General features: G+C 44.4%; 1 protein-coding gene across 2 annotated transcripts in view; it reads left to right on the forward strand.

Moving 5' to 3' along the window:
* Window positions 1–391: 391 nt before the first annotated feature.
* Window positions 392–24,732, forward strand: part of XPO6 (exportin 6) — a 54,280-nt gene continuing 29,939 nt past the window's right edge. For both annotated transcript variants that reach the window (XM_031050269.2, XM_005150680.4), the window contains exons 1-6: window positions 392–630; window positions 17,148–17,238; window positions 18,559–18,671; window positions 20,860–21,057; window positions 23,801–23,960; window positions 24,350–24,427. In XM_031050269.2, the coding sequence (XP_030906129.2) occupies window positions 628–630; window positions 17,148–17,238; window positions 18,559–18,671; window positions 20,860–21,057; window positions 23,801–23,960; window positions 24,350–24,427 (643 nt within the window). In that variant the 5' untranslated portion in view covers window positions 392–627. The remainder of the gene's footprint in view (window positions 631–17,147; window positions 17,239–18,558; window positions 18,672–20,859; window positions 21,058–23,800; window positions 23,961–24,349; window positions 24,428–24,732) is intronic.

Below are 24,732 nucleotides of genomic sequence, written 5' to 3' on the forward strand. Positions count from 1 at the left end.
TCAACACAGCGTCCTCGTGCCTGTCTCTGGAGGAGCCGGAGCCATGGCCTACCGGTTGGCGGGGGTCAAGGTCAAGGTTCTAGGCCCAAGTCTAGGCCGCGGCTGCCCCTTAGCGTTGCCAGGCAACATGCCCCGCGAGCACCGCCCCCGCCCCCCCTCCCCATGCGGGCAAAGGGCGCGCACACCCTGCCCGACCTGCCCGGCGGCAAGCGCCTCTTGCGCATGCGCAACCCCCCACCCCAACCGCGAGTCACCGTGCCCGCCTCCAAGATGGCGGTCGGCGGCGCAGCGCGGTGAGGTCCGCATGCGCCCGCACCACCGCTTCGGTTGTGATTGGCTGCTGGGGCAGGGATACCGTTTCCGGCGGTGGGAGGGGGCGGGGCGGGCGGAGCTGTGTCCCGGTGCGCGGCAGGATGCGCCTGGCGTAACCGTCCCCGTCCCTCCGCCTGCCGCCGCGCTTCCGCCGCGCCCGCTCAGCGCCTCCCCGCCCCTTCCCAGCGCCCCGGGACTCCCCGTCCTGCCGGCCGGGGGAGCCCCGGGGGCTGGGAGGTGGCGGCAGTCGCTGGCCATGACATGAGCGGAGCGCGGCGCCGTGCCTAGAGCCGCCCCGCGGAGCCGCCGGCAGCCATGGTGAGTGCGGGAGGGGCGGAGGGGATTCGTGGCCTATCCCGGGCACGCTTGCTTCCCGGGCCGGGGCCGGGCGGCCCGCGGCCTGCTGCGGGGAGCTGGCTGGGCCGGGGGTGCGGGCCCGGGAGCTCCGCAGGGGGTGAGGGGAGGCCTCCGCCGCCCAAGCCGCTGTGATGATACCTTGTAACAGCCGTGAAGGCAGAAATTCCTCCTGGGAGCGTCTGGGAGGGGTGGAGAATTGTGGTTTTCTCCGGTGCCAGCCGTGAATTTGCCCCGTTTGCCTCCGGTTTAGCCTTTGACAAGCTGCAGCAGTGACCTGGATTCCTTTCTGTGCAGATCTGTCTGTAATTCTGCTGCAGATACCGGTCTTCAGCGGCCTCCCAGCAGCAGTAGCAATGTGCAGGCCTGGGAGGGATACGGAGCTGAGCTGTGACATGCTTTGATTTGCACAATCTTTTTTTCTCTTAAGAAGCCAGAGGAGACATCTTTAATCCACTGGCTGCACGCACAGTCAGGCTTGCAGGACTGGTAGGTGGAAATCTGTCTTCAGGGGGTTGTGATATCGCTCACTATCACTGTAGCATGCGCTGGCAGTGATGTGCTGAGTAACAACTGCTGTTCTTATTTTTCCCTTGCTCTACCTGCAGAGAAACTTCATACCCCTAAATTGATCAGGCTGACAAAGGGAAGCCACATAGGTACTTTGCAGTTGATCAGTAAGTAGAGCTGTGTTCAGCAGTTCATGGACATCTGCCTCCTGTCCTGTTTCACCCAGAGAGGCCCACTGGGCAAATGCATTAGTTACTTGTCTGCTTTTCCACCACTTTGTGCCTTAAGCCCTTTTAGGTGATGTAGGCTCAGGCCTTGCACCTTTTTTCTTCAGGAAGCTGGGATCTTTGGTTTGCAGTTGTGAATTTTTTCATGCAGAAGCCAAAATAATCATATCTGTGTACTGTTTGATGTGCTCCTGTGCACTTTTGTAAGTTTATGAAGCCTTGCTCTCTGTAGCCCATTTAAGTTGAATTTCATTAGGCCTTTTGAGAGATTTTGCTGCTCCACAGGGTGTCTGCTGCGGTGGGTATGGCCTCCTCAGTAAACACAAGTAGCAGCCTGCTACTGGATCTGTGAGTGTGAGGGATGTGCCTGCCTGCTCAGGATGGACTCATGAACTTCTCTGCCACATATCACAGGTCTTTCTGAATTTAGCTTCAACCAAAGGGGGATGATATTGAGGTGGATTCTTTTTAGTTAATACTTCAAGAAGTTGTATTCAACTGAGTATTCATATTCAAGATGTATGAATAAAACAGTTGAGTCTAGGGGATTTGCTAGACCAGTTGTGTGTAAACAACTGCAGCTCTGCATGCGGAAAGGAGTTACAGAGTTTTGTGCTTCAGTGTTGCGTTGGTAACTGCAGGTAGCAAAAGGACTCCTTAGTTCTTCCCTTACCTCCGTACAGCTATGCATGTGCAGCCTCCTGAGTTATTCCTGGCTTTCTTTTTTTTACCTTGGAAATTAAATTCTTGGTTCAGCTACCAGCAGAGTACAGGCTTTGGAAGTTATGAAGTAGTCTTTGGGCTATGCTGCAGAATTTACTGTTGTAACTCACCATGTGAGTACTGTGCAAGATTTTCCTTATGTTCCCATTTCCCTGTAGCTCACAGATGGGCATGTTCTGTTGGTAGTGTACCCTCCTTCCTGGAAACAGTTGGGAAGGTGTGAAGATGAGCTGCTGTAAGGCATACTGGGAACAAATAAAACAGAATTCAGCTATGCTGTCCAAAAGACAGACTTGTGGAAGCAGATTTTATTAGCTGAGGTTGAGTTGGGTTGGTAGGGAGGGGAGTAAGCAATGAAAGCGGTAATAAGTTAGAACTTGGTTAACTGGGAAGGAATGTTGAGGACAAATTCCAAATTTGGAGCAGCCAGCAAAGGCAGGAGGAGAATACAGTGGTGTACAGTGAGCTCAGAAACTACATGTGTTGTGGAGCAGGTGCTGCTTCTCTGTGCTCAGATGCCACGAGTGGCTCAGAAATCTTAATGCCATCATTAAAAAGCTATTTAGTTTCACAGGAAGCTTGAATCATTCTTTTGCTTTCTGAGGTATTCGTAGAGAGCAGCCCAGCTGTGTGCAGTTTTCTACTTGTAACTCTGTGTGGTGGTTATCACAGGCTCACGGCATGTCAGACTAATGTGTATCTGCTTAATAGTTCTTGTAGGGCATCCAGGTTGTGGCTTTCTGGGCAAAGGATGCATCAGTGTTGATGATGTCATGATATCTTTGTAGAGAAAATAGTATTGTAAAATGCAGGCTCCTTAAGTGGATTTCTGTGGAGTCAAGTTAAGCTCTAACGACAGGGTAACTAGCTCCAACTTAAGTGTTCAGGTAGGGCTTTTCAAGCTTTTTTCTTCTTTGATAGACCACAAGATATTAATAGAGTTCCTTAGACAACTTTTATGATCCTTCTAGATGATTTTAACAAACAGCTTTGAAATAAATATTGTTGTGGAACTAGTCCTTGAATGAATTTGTATTTTGTATCCAGATAAGCTCTGGGTTTGTCCCACTGCTAATTCTTTACCTTTTTTTCTGCTGACAGTAGCAAAGATGAACCATCTCAGAGCTCAGTTATCATCACCTAAGAATGCCAGTTACCTCATAACTCCTATGTGAGGTTGGAAGTCAGGGGTCACCTCCAAGAGAATGTATTCTTTAGTTATGTGGGATTTGTATCCTGCCAGCAACCACTTAGGAAAGGGGACTTCTTCCAGCAAATGCTGTTGTGCGAGGTGTCAGATTTAAAGATGCCATACGAAGTCAGCCCTTCAGTCAGAGAACTGCAAACAAGCTCCAGTTACAAAACAATTCACACTTCTTTAGGGTTGTCACCAGGCCTTGTAAATGTATGGCAGGGTGGGAAGCAGACAATGAAAGTGTCAGCAGCACATCCAGAGATGCTCGTGTCCCTGTTCTGTGTGAAGCAAATATTACTTGCAGAAATGAAGTAGGCAGTGGGCGTTTGTAACTTGAATCTAAGTTTCCCGCAGCAGCATCCTAGCTTTTATTTTATAGCCTTTATCACCTTTTTTTTTTTAGCAGTAAGTGCTGTCATTTTCTTATGCTTGAAGCTTCCTTTGGAGACCTGCTGGTGGTTTAAGCCTTCCGTTTGCTAAGGAATAAAGTATGTCTGGATTGCAGCATATCTGGTCAGGTAATGGTGAGCCATAGGTTATTCTGGCACACTTGGTTGCCAAGAAGCAAGCTGCTGAATTACCGAAATAGCTCGTGCTTATTATGTATCTCAGTGTACCTGAGCAGGTGGCCCTGAGGATTGATCAGGTCCATGGGCTGTGGGTTTGGGACCATTCCTGATGTCTCCTGTGCTGGGAGGCTGAGGACACTGGTGTGAGAGAGGCAGCAGCAGCAGCTTCTTGCTGTTGGAAAAGTCATGTTTTAAATCATGTGTGGGCTGTTGCGCCTTGTTCGTGGAGCTGGTGAGCTACAGGGGTGTCCTGCCATAATAAGAGGTGGAGGAGATGGTAAAGCTGAGCATGCTACCTGGGCAGGGCAGACAGAAAGTGCTCATGCATGGTGAGGTGTCCTCTGCTCAATTAAGAGTTTCTTGAGGCCAGGAGGGAGCTGGAGTGTGTTGTCCTCCGCCAAAGGCGTTGCCGGCTGATGTGCAGTACCAAGCCCAGACCACTGTGCTGTGCTGGTCTGAAGTTCTGTCAGCTTCCTGTGTATCCCCTTCAAGTCTATAGCTCAAAAATAAAAGTAAACCCTGTTTAAATCACTCAACTGAGAAATGAGAGAATGGGAACTTCGAAGTTTGAGCTGCAGCTCTGACATCTGGCTTCCTTTTTCAGCCTTCGAGTCATATCATAACTTTCTGTGCCCCTGCTTTATTAAATCAGGAAATGGGAGCTGAGGCTTCATGTTGGAGAACTTTCATGTATTTACTACTCTGCAGCAAAGCCCGTGTAGGTGCAGAGCACAGCCAGGTACACCCAGCAGTACCGACTCCCTGTGGTGGCCCTGAGTAGACGCTGAGCCTGTATGTTCCTTTGGGCAGAGTTAAGAGAAGGGGGAATAAGAAGTAAGCTTGGAGCAGGAAAGCTGGTCTTGAGCCTGGCTGTTAAGGCTGCTTCCTCCAGAATGGAAGCTTTTTCTTGAATAAAATGCCTAATTTAGCATCATGGTGATATATAAATACATTTGAAGATCTGTAACTATTACAGTACATACACAGTATTTGAAAGACCTGCATTGTCTCCCATTCGACTAAAAGCTATCAAAGGAAAAAAGTTGAGTGTCAAATCCACTAAACCAGCTTGAAAAGCCTCTTTCTGCCAGATGACAGTGGTGGCAATCCACTGATACATGAGTGGTGATGGTTGCAATTATTTTAGTAGAAAAGCATTAAAACTTGGCATATTCTGCTGAGCTCATGCAGTGGGGGGCAGTGCTGTGATGAGATCTCTCAGTGTGTGGATACCCAAAAGCCCTGAGGAATTTGTTTTGTCTGGTTATTTTGATGCATGCTGTTAAGTGTTGCCATCTAGATCATGGAGAAGGAGCTGTTACGTTTTTCAAGGGTGTTAGTATATGCAAAGTAGAAAAACATTGTGGCTTTTACATGTATGGGCTGATATATATGTAGTAGAATAATGTGTCCTAAAATCTTTCCAAATCCCAGACTGGTTTGTGTTGGAAGGGACTGTAAAGCTCATCCAGTTCCAAACCCCTGCTATGGGCAGAGACACCTTCCACTAGACCAGGTTGCTCCAAGCCCCATCCAACCTGGCCTTGAACACTGCCAGGGATGGGGCAGCCACAGCTTCTCTGGGCACCCTGTGCCAGCACCTCAGCGTCCTCACAGGGAAGAGCTTCTGCCTAAGAGCTCATCTCAGTCTCCCCTCTGTCAGGTTAAAGCCATTCCCCCTTGTCCTGTCCCTACAGGCCCTTGTCCAAAGCCCCTCCAGATTTCTTGCAGCCCCTTTAGGCACTGGAGCTGCTCTAAGGTCTCCTCTTAAGGAGCCTTCTCTTGTCCAGGCTGAACAAGCCCAGCTCTCTCAGCCTGGCTCCAGAGCAGAGCTGCTCATTACCCTTTATCATTCAGCAGATATATCTTGTTAATAACTGTATTTATGTCACTGTGCTTTGACCTTCTCTGCGTCATGCATATGAGCATGGAGTCTTTGTTTTTGGAGAAAAAAGGTGGTGTTTGCCAGGTTTGTTTTGGCGAAATCAAATGCTTTGAATACCATTTAGAGTGGTAAAGTGTGTAGTGTGTCCCTGATCTCTCATGAGGGTCTGGTTGTTCCAATGAAAGTGTAAATATTAAGAGACTGTAGAGGAACTGGCTTTACACCTACTGATTATGATGTTCCAGAAGTTGCTTACTCACCCAGACAGCCCTTGGGATTAATATCTGTGGTCAGAAATTGAGTGGGTCCTATGGAAGGTCGGGAATGGTGCAGCCTCTCCAGGCATGGGCTCAGGAGCACCTAGGGTTTATGAAAGGTATTTCTGTGGTGAAGCAACTTTGCAATCTGACCTTTCCCCCCTCCACATAGTATTCCTTTCTTTATCTGCATTTCTGATTTCTATTTACAGTGAGGGTAGGAAGCTTTTACTCCACCTGGATTTTTTCAGGCTCTTCTGGCAACATCCCAAATTCCTAATATTCCTTCCTAATCTTTCCTGATCCCTCTCCTATGGGGATCCTGCACAGAATTATGTTTATTTTACCATTTCCCTGCACCATGCTCCCTATTATCTTCATTTGTCTCAACATCTTGGAGTTTGTGGTTGGATTTGCAAGTCTTTGTGTACTTTTAGCAGTGTGACTTCTTCTTTTATTCCAGCTTTAACTGCAGCATGAATCCCTTTCCAAAAGGGATTGTGATGATTCCTTTTTGCCCCCCCCCCTTTAGAGGAAAGAGAGTACTCATCTGTTTTGTGTACTGGCTTGTCAGGATGCCAAAGTCAGCATTGAATTTGTGGGATGCAGCCTTCTAGAACAAAGAGTGAGGTTTTTTTTTTTTCCTTATGAGAGATAATTTTGTCTGAAATATCTCTTCTGGGTTGATTCTCTCCTACTTCAGTGGGTAAACCCAGAACAGTTTTCTTCTGCACTGCAATACTTGTCCCTTTCTTTGGGATTGAGGACAGTTTCTTTTGCTGAAGTTTATCTCTGTGGTTGTTTTCCGGGAGTGGTTGCTGGTGTTGAAGAACAAACAGTGTGTTTAAGATCAAGGTCTGGAAGTGGTACAGTGAAGACAGCTGCTCTGTATCACAGAATCCCAGACTGGTTTGTGTTAGAAGGGACCTTAAAGTTTGTCTAGTTCCAACCTCCTGCCATGGTCAGGGACACATTCCACTAGACCATGTTTGTCTGTAGTGGCTAGGGTTGTTCTCCCCTGTACCATTGCCCTGTTCCTTTGCTTCTCAGGGGTAAGATTAAATTTTCTACAATTCCTTGACTTTCTTATTTAAAATGTGAAGGGAAAGAGGGGGACAGTGTGTTCATGGCTTATCATTTCTGATGTGCAAGCATGAGGTAGGAGCAAGGCTGTTCCTGCTCCTGTCCATGGCTGAGGCTTCACCAGCCTCTCCTCTGATCCCACCAGCAACCCTGGAGACCAGGAGAAGCAGCTTTTGTGATGGAGGAAAAGCAAAGGAGGAAGCTGCTGTGCAGCAGCTGGCAACAAGTTTCAGAAGTCTTGACAAAAGACAAAAAGTCTTGTTTCCTGCTGGGGCTTGATGAAGTGGACTGGGTTGTGGTGACCAAAGTCTGTTTGTGTGTTGGCCTGTCTGAGAACCCTGCAACCTTCCCTGCAGGCTGTGTGCAGTGCTTGCCCCAAAGCTGCAGGAGATGCAAGGGTGAGAAGTAAGCTGTTGCTGTGAAATAGCCCAAAGTGCAGAAACTTTGCAGATATCAGCATCTTGTTTAGTTTTTAAGTGGACTAAATGTTCTTCCTGCATGTGCTGTCCTTTGGAAGCATGTAAGATTAAAAAAAGAAGGTCTTGCAGAGTTATTCCCCTGGTGTTGTCCATGATGGTTTCATTATACACTTTTAAATGCCCAACACAGGCTTTAATGCTCTTGACAGGAATTTAACTTGTAATATCAGTCTTTCATCTTCTCTTTAATAGGGAGTGAGTGTCTTATATCATGTTTTTGCGTAGTGGAATCATATACCTCCTTGGAAATCACATCTGGCTGGTGCAATATATTGGGTAAGGTATAATCCTTCTCCTAAGCTTGCCATAAACCTTGCACTGATGGCCGGCCCCTTGTAGTCTGCATTGTCATCATAGTCATCATCTGTCATCATCTTCGAATCCTGCCAGCCATAAGCAGATGTGGAAGAACTACCTGGAAAATGGGGAGCTGGAATGTGTCAGTGCCATTGAATGCCAACAAGGATTTGCCTTGCTGGAGCTGCCTCTGAATACAAGTGCCACTTTAAGAAATGGGCTAAAAACTTCTTCTTACATTCACTTTCTTTTATGCTTGTCCTGATGCTTTCCATTTCCAGCTCTGCACAGGTACATACTTTCAGAGGCTTCTTCAATTAGGACTGCAAACAACTGTGATTTAAGAGGTGTCTGTGAATTGCCTGTAGGTTGAGATAAATATGAGCTTACTTGCAGCTTTGCAGGCAGTGAAGTACTTGAGAAGTGTTTTTAATAAGTCCATTAATGCATCTTGGCCAGCTCTTGCTGGTATACAGACATGACAGGTTTAGACTCCTGTCACACATCTTTTCTAATCTCTTCTCTGGTCAAAGGAGCTGCCACATGTGAACAGGAGGTGAGGAACAAGCTTTTCAGCATTTTGAAGCATCAAATATCCATCTGTAAGAGCAAGAACAGAGTTCTTTGGCTAAAACTGGAAGATAAGTGTGGTTTTTAAAACAGATTTCAATTTTGCAGTGTTTGTAAGTTCATTTTATGTGCTGCTGCTGCTCTTCAGCTGTTGATTGTTCTGGAGCATGAATAAGAAGATGCAAGTTTTTTTCTTAACCCCTTTTTTTTACTTTTTATAAATATTTTTTATAAGGAGTTTTTTTATTCCCTCCACAAATACCTTTCCTTCTCCCCCACTCCCAACATACCCGTGTCCAAAACAGTATGGCCTTGGGTTCTTGTTCTTTTCTTTGTAAAACTTATTTCACCTAAAAGGGAAGTGTTATCTCAAAATGAGTGAAGCTGGACCAGCCCTGTGGTTTGTGCAAGCCTAAATTTGCATATGCAGAGAAAAAGGAAGTGATTTGTTCCCAGTGACTTGGGTTCTGGAGCTCCTGCAAGAGCATTTACCTTACAAAAAAGGACAGGATCTCCCTCTTTCTATGGTGTCAGCGGCTCATTTGAAGTATGGCACATCCCAGGGAACCCAGCCAAGGGAGCACGTGAGTTGAAAGGAAGGGCCCAAACACTGTGGTTGCAAAACTGTTCCCTTGAGATGTGCCAGTTTCTGGACTTCACTGGGAGAGTTTGAGTTAATTCTGTACTCTGGGAGAGAACCAGAGTCACCTTGCAGTGTTTAGCAAGTGGGAAGTGGCCCTTGGCAGATGCTCGACCTTGTGTGGTGTCCATCTTAAGAGCTTACTTTGACCTTATGGATAGTTTTTTCTGATAAATTTTCAGTTGGGGTGTTATCAGAGGTGACTTAAAAAGTGGTGGACAGCAGCAGAGAACTGTCCAAGCTGAGCGTCTACTGAGGAAGCTCTAATGCCTGTAGTTAGATTGTCAAATTTAAGCCTTAAGTCCAAAAAGTGACTCTAGTGCTGCCTGGGGACCCTTTGTTACGGTGATCCACAGTTGTACGATGCAGGGTAGTCTGCTTTGGGCACTCCTGCACTTCTCATCTGTGTATCATTGTTTTAGCAACTAGTTGTTTAAGGAAATAATGTGTTATTAAGTCATTTCCAGCAGCTAAACCACAGTAAATCAATTGGTGAGTCGTTGGCATGTGGGCAGCCCACCTTCCTCTTGGAGTCCTCCTCAGCAAGAGCATGGCTTGGAATGGTGCTGCACCTAAATCTTACTTTGCCTAAGCCAGCTTGCTGTGATGATTTTTATCCCTTTGGTGGGTTTCTAAAAGAATTTCTAGGCATTGAGTTTTAATGCTCTGTGCTTGCTGAGTTCCTGTTGTAAACAGGAAAGTGAATGTGAAATGCTCAGTGAAGGATGTGCTGGCTACTGTGCTTGATTATGTTATGAGTTATTGGTTTAGAAAGAATCAGACTCAGACACTTGAGCCTGTTAGTCAAAGTTCAACCTTAAAACCTGAAGCCTGGTTAACTGAAACTGCCTGTACAAGGAGATTGAAGAAATAAGATCCCTAAGGTATTCAAAAAGGTGCCTGATTACTTGTGTAGCAGGCAGTGTTTACAGGTAAGATGATATCCCTGTCGTGTTTGAGAAATCACATTATCACTGCTGCCTCTCCACAGCCTGTCCCAGGCAGTAGTGTTCAGCCTGTGATCATTTTTAGTCCTTAACTGATGTTTAAATAAGATAAATCAACTCCTGAAGCACAGATTGGGGTTTCTAAAGTGATGAGTTGTGCAGGATGAAGGGCCTTGAGCAGCTGGGCACTGGCTTCATCACAGCAGGGAGATGGACAGTGGTGTGGTGCCTTTATTCCACTACTGGTTGCCTTGAGGTGGAACAATAATTCATGACTCTTACAGTAGATGTTTTTGCTTGAATTATGGTGAAACAGAAATGAGTTTGTGAAATCTATGTCTCATTAGCGAGCTGCACAAGTTGTGGCCCTTGAAACGAGTGAACCAAGTAAGTGGGATGTATTCTGCAGCCAGAATATTTCTTGATGTAGCACCAGGAGCCTGAGCTGTTCTCAAAGCACAGAATAAAGCTAAGTCTACTTTTGGTTCATTAAAACCACAAAAACATCTCTGAAATGCAACAAGGAAGCTGAGAATAAAGCCAGAGCCGTGTCTTGATACCATCAGCAGTGTGCTGCCAGGGAGCACGTATGTGGCAGGCTCTGCAGGCTGTCTCCTAATTTAAGACCTCTGTGTGATCTGTAGTGATAAGGAGACCACGGACTTCAAAAATCCTGAGTTTGAAATGATTAAATGTCATGAGTAATAGTGTCTTTGAGCTGCACAGCTCTGCCTCTGTGTGTGCGTTCATCTTTTCTAGAGGATGTGTTGGGTGTTGTACAACTTCTTTCTAAAACACTATAATTCTGCTTTTGTTGCTAAAAATACTGCACTTGGTTCATGAACTTCACTGCATTGAGTGACTCGGGACTCCTGCAGGGGTTCACCAAAGTGTTGGTAATGTCTGCTTTGCTGATGGCTGCAGAATGAAGACTTCTGTAGCCCACATAGGCAAGTTTGCAGTAACACGGTCTTTCTGAGAGTGTAATGACTAATTTACATGTTCATTATCATGTTATGTTTGGGCTTGGGCAGGGAGAGGCTCTGAAAGACACCCTGGTAATTCTTAAATGAGTAAATTACTACTTTAATACATACACATGTTAGGTATGTATATTACTAAGCTAGTCTTGAGTGAGTTACAAAAAAATATCTACAGCAATAAAAGTAATAATAGAAGGAAGCAAATTCAGCTAAAGTGTAGTGGTTTGTATTTGCACATGTTTAACTGTGTTATGAAGTAACTGCAGAAAGCTGGAAGCAGAAGGCCCTGGGGTGGAAGAGGATGGGACAGTGTAATTCAGCAAAAGTAGGATGATGAGTTACTTTATACTAGCAGCTGCCATTGTGGTGTGTGCATGATTCTTCTTTTTTCTTAACCCTATGCACAGGCATGGTGGCATTACAACAGTTCCTGCTGGGAACACTCCAAACAGCTGGGTTTCATATTGTGTGCTCTCCTGCAGTCCCTCCTGTCCTGGAAGAGTTGCCCATTAAGGAGCACAAGTTGGTAGATGTAGCTGGTACACAGAGTATGAGGTTTTGTGGGATGGTGGGTGTTAGATATGGTGTGAGAAGTGCTTCAGTGGTGCAGGTGTTGAAGGGAGGGATGGAACAAGAGTAGGCATCTGAATTAAAAAACATGATGGCATGCCTAACAGAAAGATCCCATCCTCTTTATCTGAAGTATAGAGATGTTGAAGGAGGCTTAGATTTTCCACTGAATTAGGTGGTTTTAAGGTTCAGCATGTGTAGTGCAAAAGCTGTTCTTCTGTGTCAGAGGAAAGTATTCCAGTGCTGCCTGAGGGGTAAAGTCACCTTCCTAACATTGCAGCTGCAATTAACATCTTACTAAAAAGAGCTTTGTAGTGGGATTACCTTAATTTTGTCTTGGAGTGATACCCGTTTCCAAACACATTAGAGGAGTACTCAACAGACATAACCCTCCTCTTGCAGTTGTCATCAGCCTGAGTTGCCCTATTTAGGGTGTTGTTTGCATGACTGATGCTCTTCTGAGCTGTTAATAGCAAACTGTAAAGTTAACAGCTTGTGTTTTTATGACAAAGCATTAGGGAAGAGCTTTCCTTTAAAAGAATCACTTTAGACAACTTAAAATGAAGTAAAAGGATAGGAAGTGATCTCCTAAATGAAAGCGCTTCTGGAGCAAATTGAAATAGCATTATAAAACACTTTCATATCTTCCAGAATGATCAGGTACTTTTTTTAAGGGGTGGGTTGTCTTTGGTTATCTGCAAACTGTGTGTTGCGTCTTCTATTAAATTCAGTATACAATGTCTAAATTGCAATCCAAAAATCATTCTGCTGTCATTAATCAGAATTGGATGGGTATATCCTCCTACCCAAACGCTGTAGTCCTAGTCTACAGGCTGAACTGAATTTGGGATGGAGTCCAGGTTTAACCAGCAAGACACAAATACTTTGCTTCTCTAGAGCTTCAGTGAGGTGCAGTGAACTGGAGTTTGAACACCCTAAAATGCTGTAAGTTGGCAGCTGTTAATATTTTTCCCTTAATCAACCCAAATTGGTTAATGGCTCATGCATCTTAATATGTATTTGAACGCTAGCCCTGAATTCAGCCAGTATGTCCTGGGTTTGTAGATCTTTGTTTAGGTGGATGGAGAATGTCTTTGTGCAAGTTCTTGGTAGGATATCTTGTGTAACTTCTGTCAAAATAGGAGTCTGTAGTCTCAGCTGTGAATCTGTTATTTTTCTGGTTGCATGAGGAGGAAACTTAAGGTTGGAGTCCATACATAAATGGTATGAGTAAGCAGCTACACCCCTCTGGTTTGATAACTGTTAATGAAACACCTTTGGCAAACTTAATGAAGCAGAAACGGGGATGGTAGGGATGTAGATTGCCAGTGGCTGTCTCCCACCCTCATCCATTTCAAGTCTTGTTCAGGTCACACAGGGCAATTCAGGAAGAGCGGACTTGGGGCAGACTTGACGCTTCTCCAGTTCCTGCAACATGGACCCAGTGCAGCCCAGCAGCAGCTAGCAGGCACTTATTCTGGGGAGAATCAGCTGGCATACATCTCTCCAAGATGGTATCTTGGAAACAGTGTTGAAGCTATAGTATGGATGCCCTAATGGAACATGGGAATCTGTAGCTGTTGGTGTATTTAGACCCGCTTGCTTACTTTCATGTGTCAGTAACCTGTGACTGAGGGCATTATCTTTGGCTGGAGGGTTTGCTGAATCTGGCAGCTAAGATGATCTCTGTAGCAGCCTGCAGGTCAGAGCTCAGCCAAAGAGTTCAGACAATTGGAAGCCCTGAGAGTGAGCCCTGGGGTTGAGAGGGATCAGATTTTACAGCTGGTGAAAATGAATGAGGAATATTTAAATTTTAGTAGCTGAATGTTTAGTGGTGCCTCATGAAGGTGAATCAAGCTGCCAGCCCTGACCCAGAAAGTCTGTAGTGATCTGCTGGTGATGGTCCAGATTTCACGACTTTCCCTGAAAACCTTTAAAAATGAAACTCCAACCCTGTTGCGACTTGAGATGCACTTCACTTGTAAGAGAGAGGTAGGAGTATGCTTTATTGACATAAAGCAGTGATTTAACAAAGCTGATAGGAAATGTGACAGTGGATTAACGTAATTAAGTGGTGAGGTACACTTGATTATTATTACATAGAGGACAGGGTCAGATAAAGCAGTCAGGAGACCCTCCCGTTGAGTCATGAGTCTCAGATAGTACCCCCTTGTGTTCTAAACTTCTCAGAGAGGAGTTGGTGTGCAGCTGAATCCAGATGTAGACCCAGGTTTAGTTTATGTCTAAAGGATTATATGTGCACAGTTAGTCCTTTATATCTTTTAGCTAAGATTTCGAAGTTTGGCATGCTATTAGTCACTTAAAAGGGACCTGTGGCAAGTAATCTCTCAGCCTCGAGTAACTTCAAGGTGTCCCTACTCAAGGGGAGATCCTAGCATGCAGCCTGCTGCTGTGCAGGAGAGCTCCAAAGGACCTGGGCTGTCCAGGAGTTATAGAGTGAGATATTGGACTTACATTTGCATAGGAGCGTGTTTCAGTTGGCACACGCTTAACTGGCCCTCAGCTGTTGAGCAAGATTTATGGCCCTTAGCTATTGTGTTGGTATCTGTCTCCCCAAAGTCCAAGGTGACCCTAATGAAGCCATGATGACCATGTGGCTATTGCTTAAGCAGGAAAGAGGACTTGGACAGAAGCTGAGTAGTGCTGGTTCTGACTGCTCGTGGGGTTTGATCTTGTCCTGATGTTGCAGGACTGAAGCTGTCCTTAATTTGTCTGCAGTGCTGCTCAGTATCACGACTGGCATTTCTCTTTGCAGACCCTGGTGATTGTTTCCTGTTCTTTTCTTCAATGCAGAGTAAACACCAAGCCCTCAAGGAAAGCAAACTGCATATTAGTTACGTGTAGCCAGGTACAGTTGCAGGTGTTACAAACCGCTCTTCTTTCATTACAGCTTCACTAGATAATCTACTTTCTGGGCTGTTTGATATAGGGACAGTAAATTTCCTCTGCAGCTCTCCAACAACACCTCTCCTCTTTATCTTGGTGACCTAGTTATCAGAGCCTGTGCTGGAAAGGTGGGCGATTATCACATTCCTGGTTACCTTGAGGAACACCCAAAAGCATGAGCAACTGCAGAATGCTGCTTTTTACCTTTTCAAGCCCTGCCAATAGCTAAAAGGGGGTGGCCATTGCATAGCATCTGTGGTTGGATGTGGGAGACTCTCTTATTTGCAGAGGCCATCCTGGGCTGAGTTTTCATTGCTTCAGACAGTCTGTGCTACTCCACCTTCCTCTGGACAAGCCTTCAGAACAGCCAGGAGAAGTCAAATAGGAGAAAACAATCTCAGAGGTCATGCTGTTTCGTTCTGCCCATGTTGGCCTTGGATTCTGGCCAGCCTGGGCTTTGTACATAAAATGCTTGTGTTGTGTCCTGTTTTCTATTTTGCTTTTGCACCTTGAGCATTATGATGGTGGTGGTTTTAATATAGAAAATTAAGCATACTCCTAGGAGTAGACTCAGTCATCTTCAAAATCTCCGTGCTGAGACAATTTGAAGTCTGTGAAGGACATGTCAGATGTTCAAGATTTATGAGAACTCTGCAAAAGTAGGAAATAAATCTTGAATCTTGGAAAAAAAAGTATTTAACTACTCTTCCGAAAGAAGGGTTGTATTAACTATTGAAAAGGCTTATCCCTGCCATTCCTGTGTGCAGAACTAATGCTTTGCTGTGATTGAGGCGATCTTGATCTTGGCCAGTGGAGAGGTGATGTGGGAGAAGTGTGCTCCTTACACAGGAATTTGCGTCAAATTGACCTGCACAATATTTGGAAACTCCTTGTTGGGAGTCTGGCATCAGAAACTGTTGGTGAGATTCAGTGTTGAGCAGCAGAGAAGTAAACTTGGAGGGATTTAGGAAAATGTGGATGTGTATGTCTAGATCTAGTGGGGAGGAACTTGCAGCTGTGCATGATATCCTAGAAATAAATGCACAGAAATGGCAGTGTGGCTGTATCCTAATGTCCTTAAGGACTCCACTTAATCGAATACATGTTGCTGTTATCTAGGAAATGGTGACTGGCAGGAGAGGGGCACTGTTGGGTGGCTGAAGAGCTGACTTCAAGGGAGGCTTATAGTGTGAGGGACTGTTTGCAGAGGCCATGGATAACTGGATTAAAGAGGTGATAATGGGTGCTTGATCTTGCTTAAGCTGGCAGAGTGGCTTTGATTTGATTGTAGGTTATTTTAAGCCAATTTCCCACTAACAGTGTTTCTTGCTAAAACAGTCTCTGCTTTCTAGAGCAGGTCTTTGAAAAGAAATAGAGGAAAAGTGAGGGAAGGAAGAGGAAAGGTAGGATGAAATTCAGTGTTCCTTTGTATTTGGAAATGTGTGGTTTCCTACAGAGCATCCCTTTGCAGCTGTTGGGAAAGCAGAGCTGAATTTTGCTTTCCACACTGTTACATCGAGCTGTTGGCTCTCCAGGGCAGGGTTAATCCAGGTGTTTGAGGAGGGTCTCCTGCTGCTTGGCAGCAGTGGTCCTTGAGGAAACTGCTGTATGTGGAAATGGGACCTCACAGAAGCCCGTTGTGTTTCTGCAAGTTGTCCCTTGCTCATCTCTTTGTCGAAGGCTTCCAGGCATTGGGGTTGTTTCTGTCCTTATTTCTTTTTGAGGCAGAAATTACAGTTTTCTTTAATGGTTTGTTTTGCTTCTGTGTATATGAAGGTCGGGGCTTGAATCCTGATGCATTTATTATTGATGATGTGTACTGAAAACATTAGAGGAATGACTAATGGCGTGGTGTGTACTGCAGTAATACTGTTTTCTAAGGCTGTTTATCAGGCTTAAAGTAAGGGAAGCTAAGGAGGAATAAGTAAGGGAATACTAGGGAGGCTAAGCTCCATGCTGAGCTGTTACTAGGGTAATATCATCCCAACTCCAGAAAGCTGCAAAGCATTAGCAATCTTGCAACAGCTATGTACTAATTCTGACTGTTATTTTAGGACTTAAAAACACTGAGCTTTAACTGATGAATTCCAATAATAAAACCTAAATTTGGGAATAGGGAGATGACCTTCCTGAATCAAATTGCTTAATACTTGTATACTGTTTCTGACAGTGCTGGAAATTCTTGCTGACCAGCTTTGGTGTTGCAGGTGACACCTAGCACTGAGACAGAAGTAGGAAGAGGTGTTAGGAGGTCTCTCAGAGTTCATGCTCCCCATGCTATCGCTGTGTTTAGTGTCCCTAAACATCTGAAAGCCTCTTCATGAACTTGCTGTCTTTGAGAATAATTTGACAGAGATTAACTTATCACTAAATGCCACCAAAAATGAAGAAAGCTTCTTGTACTGTTTTCATTAAGGAAGCTGAGCATATGGTCCTTCATGTTCAAAGCTTTCACTTGCATAGTCAAACTTTGTTGCTACTTAAAAGCAACGAGCAGTTCAAATTGCAGATTATTTTGCCCTCCATCTGGACTTTGTGCTCTTGTTGGGTGCATCTGTGACATGAATGACACCGACCTCCTGTGTGCAAGTCCAAAGGGGAAGTTAGAGTTAACTCTTCTCTTTAAATGTTGTTTTCAGGCATCTGAGGAGGCCTCACTACGGGCTTTGGAGAGTCTAATGACAGAGTTTTTCCACAATTGCACAACGAATGAGCGGAAGCGCGAGATAGGTGAGTTCATGCCACTATTAAAGGATGGGCCTCTTTGTTTTTGCCGCCTGCAGACCTCAGCAGAGGACTTGGTTATGTTCAACCAATACAGCGCAAGAAATATTCCATCCCATACCAGACTGGCACCTTGACCTCTCCTGCTTAAGAAAAGGCTTATGTAGTTTGTGTTTTGGAGATTCCATGGCATGTCCTAGAGATAAGATGTCAGTAACTCTCTACTGCTGTTAGCATGGAGATGCTTTTTATCAAGGGTATTAAGTTGGTTAGGGTAGGAGAAGGATGTTAAGTTTTTCTCTGCCTGTACATCGTTCAATTGCATGTGCTGGACAACCTTTACCTTCTGCTGGGAGATGGAGCATGAACTTCAGATTTGTTCAGCATTAGGAAGGGAAAGCAGAAAACTGGCTTAGCTAATGTGAAATGGCAGGTAGGAATAAGCAGCGAGGTTTCATTTTGGCTGGTGTCCTGAAAACCAGCAGAGATCTTGCGGGCTATAGAAGCTCTATATTGGCTTCAGACATCTGTCATTGATGGCTGTGAATAGGCAGTTTGCTTTTATGCTCAAACTTCTGCCATCTCTAACTTCAGTGCCAAAAGTCCCAGCAGGAAAAACTTCTCCCAGAGATTTGGTAAGATAAACAACAAGTAACTAGGTACGGTGAATCTTTTTCCTGTTGTGGAGATCTGCTGTGGAAAAAGTAAAACCCTTCAGCCCACCCCATTTTCCTGCTTAAGTTGCAGGAAAGAAATTGATTAAGGATTCAATATGATTAACCTGTAAAACAACCCTGTAAAGTTTTCCCTTTGCCATGTTTGGTATGTAGTCACTCGGTGCAAGGTGACCAAATCCTGTACCCGAGTGTTCAGAGAGAGTTTTTAATATGCTGACCTACAGCAAAGTCAATGGCTCTTGGGAGCAACTGCATTAAAACAAGGGTTTTTATAACAATGTGCAGGATCTGAAGTACTCCTTGTGTTTCACAGTGACCTGGTATCCCAACATTTGGCTTTTATAGATAAAATGGTAATGCTCATAGTATGATTTCTGTGCAATTTAGTATTCTGCTATTAGTCTGGTGTAGTATTTGTCCAAACTGTATTCTAAAGTGACATACCTATTTCATTAAAGCCTGTTATTACGTTGCTTTCAATACTTGAGTGGGATTTTTCTTTTTTTCCCCTCCTCCAGGCTGAGTCATTTCCTGAGCATGGGGTTTCTTCCATGCTCAGTGTGTTACTGCATTGTCAGTAGACATTGTTAAGGATTTGTTCACAGCTTAAGAATCACCCTGTAATTTGTTAATACTTTGTTTTTTTCAGAGGAGCTTTTAAATAACTTTGCCCAGCAGATAGGAGCCTGGAGATTCTGCCTCTATTTCCTCTCAAGTACAAGAAATGACTATGTCATGATGTACAGTTTGACTGTATTTGAGGTAAGCTGTCGCTTTTGCCTGCTTAGTGCATTTTCTGTCTGGTGCAGTTTTATGTGGCAATTGATTCGACTGGAAAATGTTTGTCTGAAAGGGCAGTCCTAGTAAGTACAGTGCAAAAGGATACTTTTATTGTGCTCTCCTAGAGAGGCTGCTTAATGGCAAGCTAATAGTAGGAGAATATGAATCATTGTGCACAAATTGAAGAATTCATTTCCTGGCATCTCACGGTACGAGCTACCTCCAGTTTCAGAGGCTGACTGAGTTTTCTGCACAGTGCTTTTAAGAGCCTTATTTCTTTTATAGTATTTTTATGGTCAGAAAGATGTGCATTATTACCTGCTACTCCTGCAAACTGTAATGCTAAGAGGGAAGACAAAGTGTTCTTTATTTTTCTGACATCTCATAGTTGTGGTTGATGCTCTTGAACGGCATCCTGCAAGCTTATGTGCTAGATGTAGAGGTAAGGTCTCTTTTTAGAATACCATATCCCACCTATTTATAGAGGAAAAAGTTACGGTTAAAAGTTAACAGTGGATCTGGAATAAAAATCCCATGGCCCCCTTCCAGATGAACATTTTTCATTTCTTGCTTTTGGAGAAGAGAACATCTTCCCAAAAACATTTCACAGGTGGAGAAAGCTGCCACTTCCAAGTCAGATGAGTGGGACAATACTCAGTCTGCGTTCAAGCATGAATGTTAAAACTAAAACATCTTCCAGTTTTATTGGGGCTTATGAAACTCTTGTTCTGGACTTGCAGCAAGAATCTCTCATTTGGTTTAGTTATCATTGTTTTTAAGCAATAACTTCTGGATCTTCCCTGTGAGAGCACCTAGAAAGCAACCTTTTTGAGGAACTTAATGTGTAAAAGTACCTCTCTATATCTACACTCTTAACTGGTACCTCTGTGCAGTAAGTCTGCACTGTGAATTGGATCTGCTTCGACTGTAAATAATCTTCCATTATCTGCAAGAAACCGCTTTGCGGCATCTCCTCCTTGTGGGTTCCCCAAGCTATCTGCCTGCAGATGGGTGCAAATGTTGCCTCAGTAGCAGGTCCCCTCAGTAAGTTACTCTGGGAGGCTCAGTTCCTAATGCTCCAGAGCCCTTAAATGGGATTGTAGCATGGCAGGAAAGCAATTTGCAACTCTGCCTTCTTAAGGATTTTGTCTGGCTTTAAGTGGACTAAAAGCTTTCAGTTAAAATGGTGCCCTGTCACTGCAAGGCAGTCACTCTGGTGACCGTCCAGCTTAAGGAGGCCTGGGTGGCATCAGTCATCTAAAACTGAACTTGCTTCCCTTCTTATTTTTTCTGCTCCATACAAGACTATGCTTCCCCGTTCTTTCCCGGGGAAGGTCTAGGCATCCAGGATTAAAGGATGGCAGAAATAATTTATAGGCATGCCAGACCAGTTCTGCTTGACCCAAACCCAGTTAAAATCACAACATTGCTGACACTCGTCAGTTAATAAAAATGATGGTGTTTTCCAGGAGCAGCAATTCGTGCGGCACTGAAACCCATCTTGTGTGAAACTCCTGTTGGAGGGCTTGTACAGATCTGATACTCATGTGGTGGGGGTGGGTTTTTGTTTGATCTTTAACCTACATGCAGTGTGGCTTGTAAAGCTCAATGGGTTTTGTTCAGAAGCTTGAGCCATCACTGTCTTCAGTTGCCTGAGTACTCCTTATGTAGCAAAGCTTATTCCAAGTTAGTGATGTGGGGTTTGCCCTCTGTGAAGCTGCTCTTGTTCTGGCTAGCTTAGTTTGCACACACTCTGTGTTGTTGAAGGTATCAAGGTTGGTACTGGGCTGCTGAGCTATTAAAACGTCTTCAATTTGAGCTCTTTGCCCAGCAAGATAGGTGTTGGAGCTCTAACAAAAGAGAAACATCTGTTTAACCTGCTAATACCTATGCATTTTGTTATCTGTAGGTCTGCCCACAGCAGTAGTGAAGGTTGAATTACAACAGATATAGGTACTGCTCAGGCTTGGTCAGTGTGAGGCCTGGATGGACTGAAAGCTGTAACCTTTCCCCTGCCTATGCAGTGTGGCAGGGACAGTCAGTTCTGGGATGTCAGATGCAGCTGCTCTGCCTGGTAGTCTGTCCTTGCACTGTGTCCAGTCCTCTTGACATTTAACTCAATGAAACAGGTCTAAGATGAGCTCCCTTGAGAGATCTGTTTCTTTTCCAGAACCTAATCAATAAGATGTGGCTTGGGGTCCCATCTCAAGACAAAATGGAGATCCGCAGCTGCCTGCCCAAGCTCCTTCTGGCTCACCATAAAACTCTGCCTTACTTCATTAGGAACAAGCTCTGCAAAGTCATCGTGGATATTGGCCGACAAGACTGGCCAATGTTCTACCATGACTTTTTCACCAATATCTTGCAGGTAAGGAGTTTATAAAGAGAAAACTTGTATTAAACTTACATTAATTAATGGAGAGATGTTATTTTGTTTCCTTGAGTAATGACTTGACAGAGGTTAAAAACTACATGAAAAGCAAAATTGCTTCTTAAACTCATCTTCCTTTTTAATTTTGCAGATGAACCTTAGCTTCCTACATAATATTTTTCTTATGTTAATGTGTTTTGACAAAGCAACAAGTATCAACAGCAGTTTGAATTTTAACTCTTTCATCATCATAGACTGGTTTGGGCTGGAAGGGACCTTAAAGATTCCAGTTCCAACCCCCTGCCATGGGCAGGGACACCTTCCACTAGACCAGGTTGCTCCAAGCCCCATCCAACCTGGCCCTGAACACTGCCAGGGATGGGGCAGCCACAGCTTCTCTGGGCATCCTGTGCCAGTGCCTCAGCACCCTCACAAGGAAGAATTCAGGAGTAACTATTGAAAATTTAGGGGTTTTGGGTTCTTTAAAGGTAAAAAGTCAGTAACACTGTGGATGCATCACTAGATGATTCTCACAAATGAAGTTTCTGAATGTGGCTGTTGGAGGTGTTTCACCTAACAGCCAAAGACACCATAAAAAACTTTGGTGCCTCATCATGTAAAGTCACAGGCGGAATGTTGTTGGGGTGTTTATTAAGAGGACTCTTGCAGGGAGACCAAAGTATGTATTGGAGGATCCTGGCTGAGACAGTGCCATTACTTTGAATGTTGGTTGTAATTCAGCATCTTCAGAGTGAAGCCTGAGCCCAGTGAACAGCTCACTGCCACTGGAGCCTGAAGGGGCTGGTACAAACCTCTTTTGGTTTATGGACCTTTTTTCCATTTCGCTTAAAATTAGTCATAATTGGCGTAAAGAGGCTGAGTGTAAACTGAAGTGCTGTGCAATGTCTTTTCTGCTGACATAGTGAGGTGATTGAATGCAGCTATGCCCACAGACAAGACACAGGCAGTTATTTAAATAAATCAAAGCCCTTGAACGTCATGAGTTTCTTGAAGAGAAATGGATCTAGTATTAATTTCAAATTTAAAAATGTGCTAACCTGGCCTACAGAGCCTGTTACTAACTGGTATAATTTCTTTTTAGACAGCTTTCTGTAGTCATGTGGTGCTATATGCTGCAGTTTTTTCCTGGGTTCAATTTGACAATGAGATAACTGTCTAAGCTTTGATTTCACCTGGATATGAGCTGAAATGCTGTCTGGGTTTCTACTTGCTTTGAAGGCTGTCTTGAGTGGTTGCAGAGCCCAGTTTGGGAATCTGTTTTTCCTTAAGCCTCTCCTTTTGGACTTGGCTGCAGAGGAAGATGATCCTGTAAATTAACTTCTGTAGCACCTTCCAGAAATACCAGGGAAGGTGGAGTTAAAACCCTAATACTGACCTCCAAGACCTACAAATAATGAAGAGTAGCACAGAAGCAGAATGAATTGCTTTTGGAGTTGCAGGTGACTACTGTCTCAAGACTTCTGAGATCATTTGAAGCAGCTGGTTCGTTCTTTAGCATTAAATTGTATCCTAGTACTGCAAACCTTTTATTGAACCATTTGCGGGCTGGAGAGAAGTGACTTGGACTGTTGTGTTGTCATTATGCAAACATAGAAGGTCCTACTTTGTTTAAAATTACTGAAGTACCAGTCTATGGTATTGCTAAATTTCCTGGTCTTGTCAGAAAATACTCTGAGAGAAGACGATTCAGACTCTTTGCAATTTCCTAACAAGTCGTGTATTTCATTTAATTCTTTATCTGTCTGCTCCTGTGCCATCATGCTTCCTTTCTGAAAGCCAAGCTCATGTATGTCTAGACCAAGAGCTTTTGGATAGGCATTTTTCCCTGATGTGTAGCTTTAGCAGTGTTAACTCAGCCTGTCTCTGGCTTGGAGGGTCAGGGAGATTAGGACCCAAGTCAGGCTATATTACAGAATTTGTTACTTCAAGGATTACTTGTAGTAATCGTGATTAGCTTTAGTCTTCTTTTTCCCAGAGGGGGTAGTGCATAAACCATTTTGAATGTTCCAGGTCAGCAGTGAAAAGCAGTGCTGTCTTTCAGCTGAAAATAAAACTTTGCCCCACTTGAATGTGTCTTTAAAAATCACAGTGGCTACCAAGGGCAAGAATCCTTTTCTCCAGTCCTCTTCCTATGTGTGGTGGAAGTCACTGTGTTTAGGGGAAATACAATTTACAGTTTGAGATGTGATACAGAGGCAAGGAGAGGTTGGATCCCTGAGCTGTGTTGTAGTGTCAGCTGATGTTCACTGCAGCTTTTTGCCTGCATGAGGAGGGCTTTTTAGTGGGAGACTGCTTGGCTGCTGGTTGCAGGCTCCTGAACCCAGCATGGCTGCAGCCCCGTTATGTGGTGAAACTGCTGGTGCTCAGGCAGTTCTGAGAAGTGATGATGTCAGCAGAAGGCAGTAAACAGAAGCAACAGACTGTTCCTGGTAAACATGGTGAAACAGAGAATGTGTACAATGACATTAGGTAAGCTCTCTTGAAACCCCAGGGATTCCCATGGTACTTAACTGTTGCAACATCATAGATTAATGTCTCAGGAAATCAAATATTTGCAGTTCTCTTCCTTCAGCATGCAGCACTGCAGACTGTGGGAACTGATAGTTGAGTGGTCTTGAAGCACTTACATAAACTGCTAGCAGTGTTGATAATCTCACTTGTCAGCTGAGTGCTTTGCAGAATGCTATCATCACATGTTGCACTCATGTTTTCCCCTCAGTTAATTCAGTCTCCTGTGACCACTCCTCTGGGACTGATTATGTTGAAAACTACTTCGGAAGAACTGGCATGTCCAAGGGAAGATCTTAGCGTGGCCCGCAAAGAAGAGCTCCGCAAGCTGCTCCTAGACCAGGTGCAAACAGTGCTTGGGCTCCTCACAGGTACAAGTTACTGCTCTTGAACCTTGAAACAAATATCCTCCTTCACCAGGTTTAAGATGCTAGAACATTCTGGGTTCAGTGAAGCAACATGTTGGCAATATAGTGGCTGCTCCTGTAGTTTGAGCATTCATCTCTACCTTTCAGCATTTGGGTCAGCTTACTATGAAACAGCTCGTGCAGTAGAGCAGCTGTATAGCTACATATCCCCCTCCTTATTAAGAGGGATTACGTATATAAGCACTTGGTAATTTTCTTGAACTCACTAAGAGAAGACAGTGTTCCTTGTCAAAACACTGAAGATGTGTTCTACCGAAGTTCTCTTGCAGTCTCCAGTATGTTTGTTGATCTGTCTCTTAGCAGGCTGTTCTGAAAAATCTCTCTTTGGGCAGGTATTTTGGAGAGCATCTGGGACAAGCACAGCGCTACTGCTGCCACTCCACCACCATCCCCAACTTCAGGAGAAAGTGGTAAGGATGGCTAAAGCTAGAAGATGATATTTCCATATACTTAAACTTGCAACATCAGGCACAGATTCCTTTCTTTGCTGTCTAATCTCTTGTAATAACCCTTTCCTGGAGCTTGTCATAGGACAACAAATTCCTGGTTGGAAAGGCAAACCTTACACAAAACAATTTCCACTGCAGGAGATGCCCCACAGAAAATGCCACCTTGTTGTAAAGTGCACATATATCTTCTTTTTATCCTCAGATGGCAAAAAGCTTTCTGAAGTATCAGTGCAAAATGCTCTAACATCAGGGGTTTGGCTTTGTCC

The sequence above is a fragment of the Melopsittacus undulatus genome, chromosome 8 (assembly GCF_012275295.1).
Source record: "Melopsittacus undulatus isolate bMelUnd1 chromosome 8, bMelUnd1.mat.Z, whole genome shotgun sequence".
In the NCBI taxonomy this organism is placed as follows: domain Eukaryota; kingdom Metazoa; phylum Chordata; class Aves; order Psittaciformes; family Psittaculidae; genus Melopsittacus; species Melopsittacus undulatus.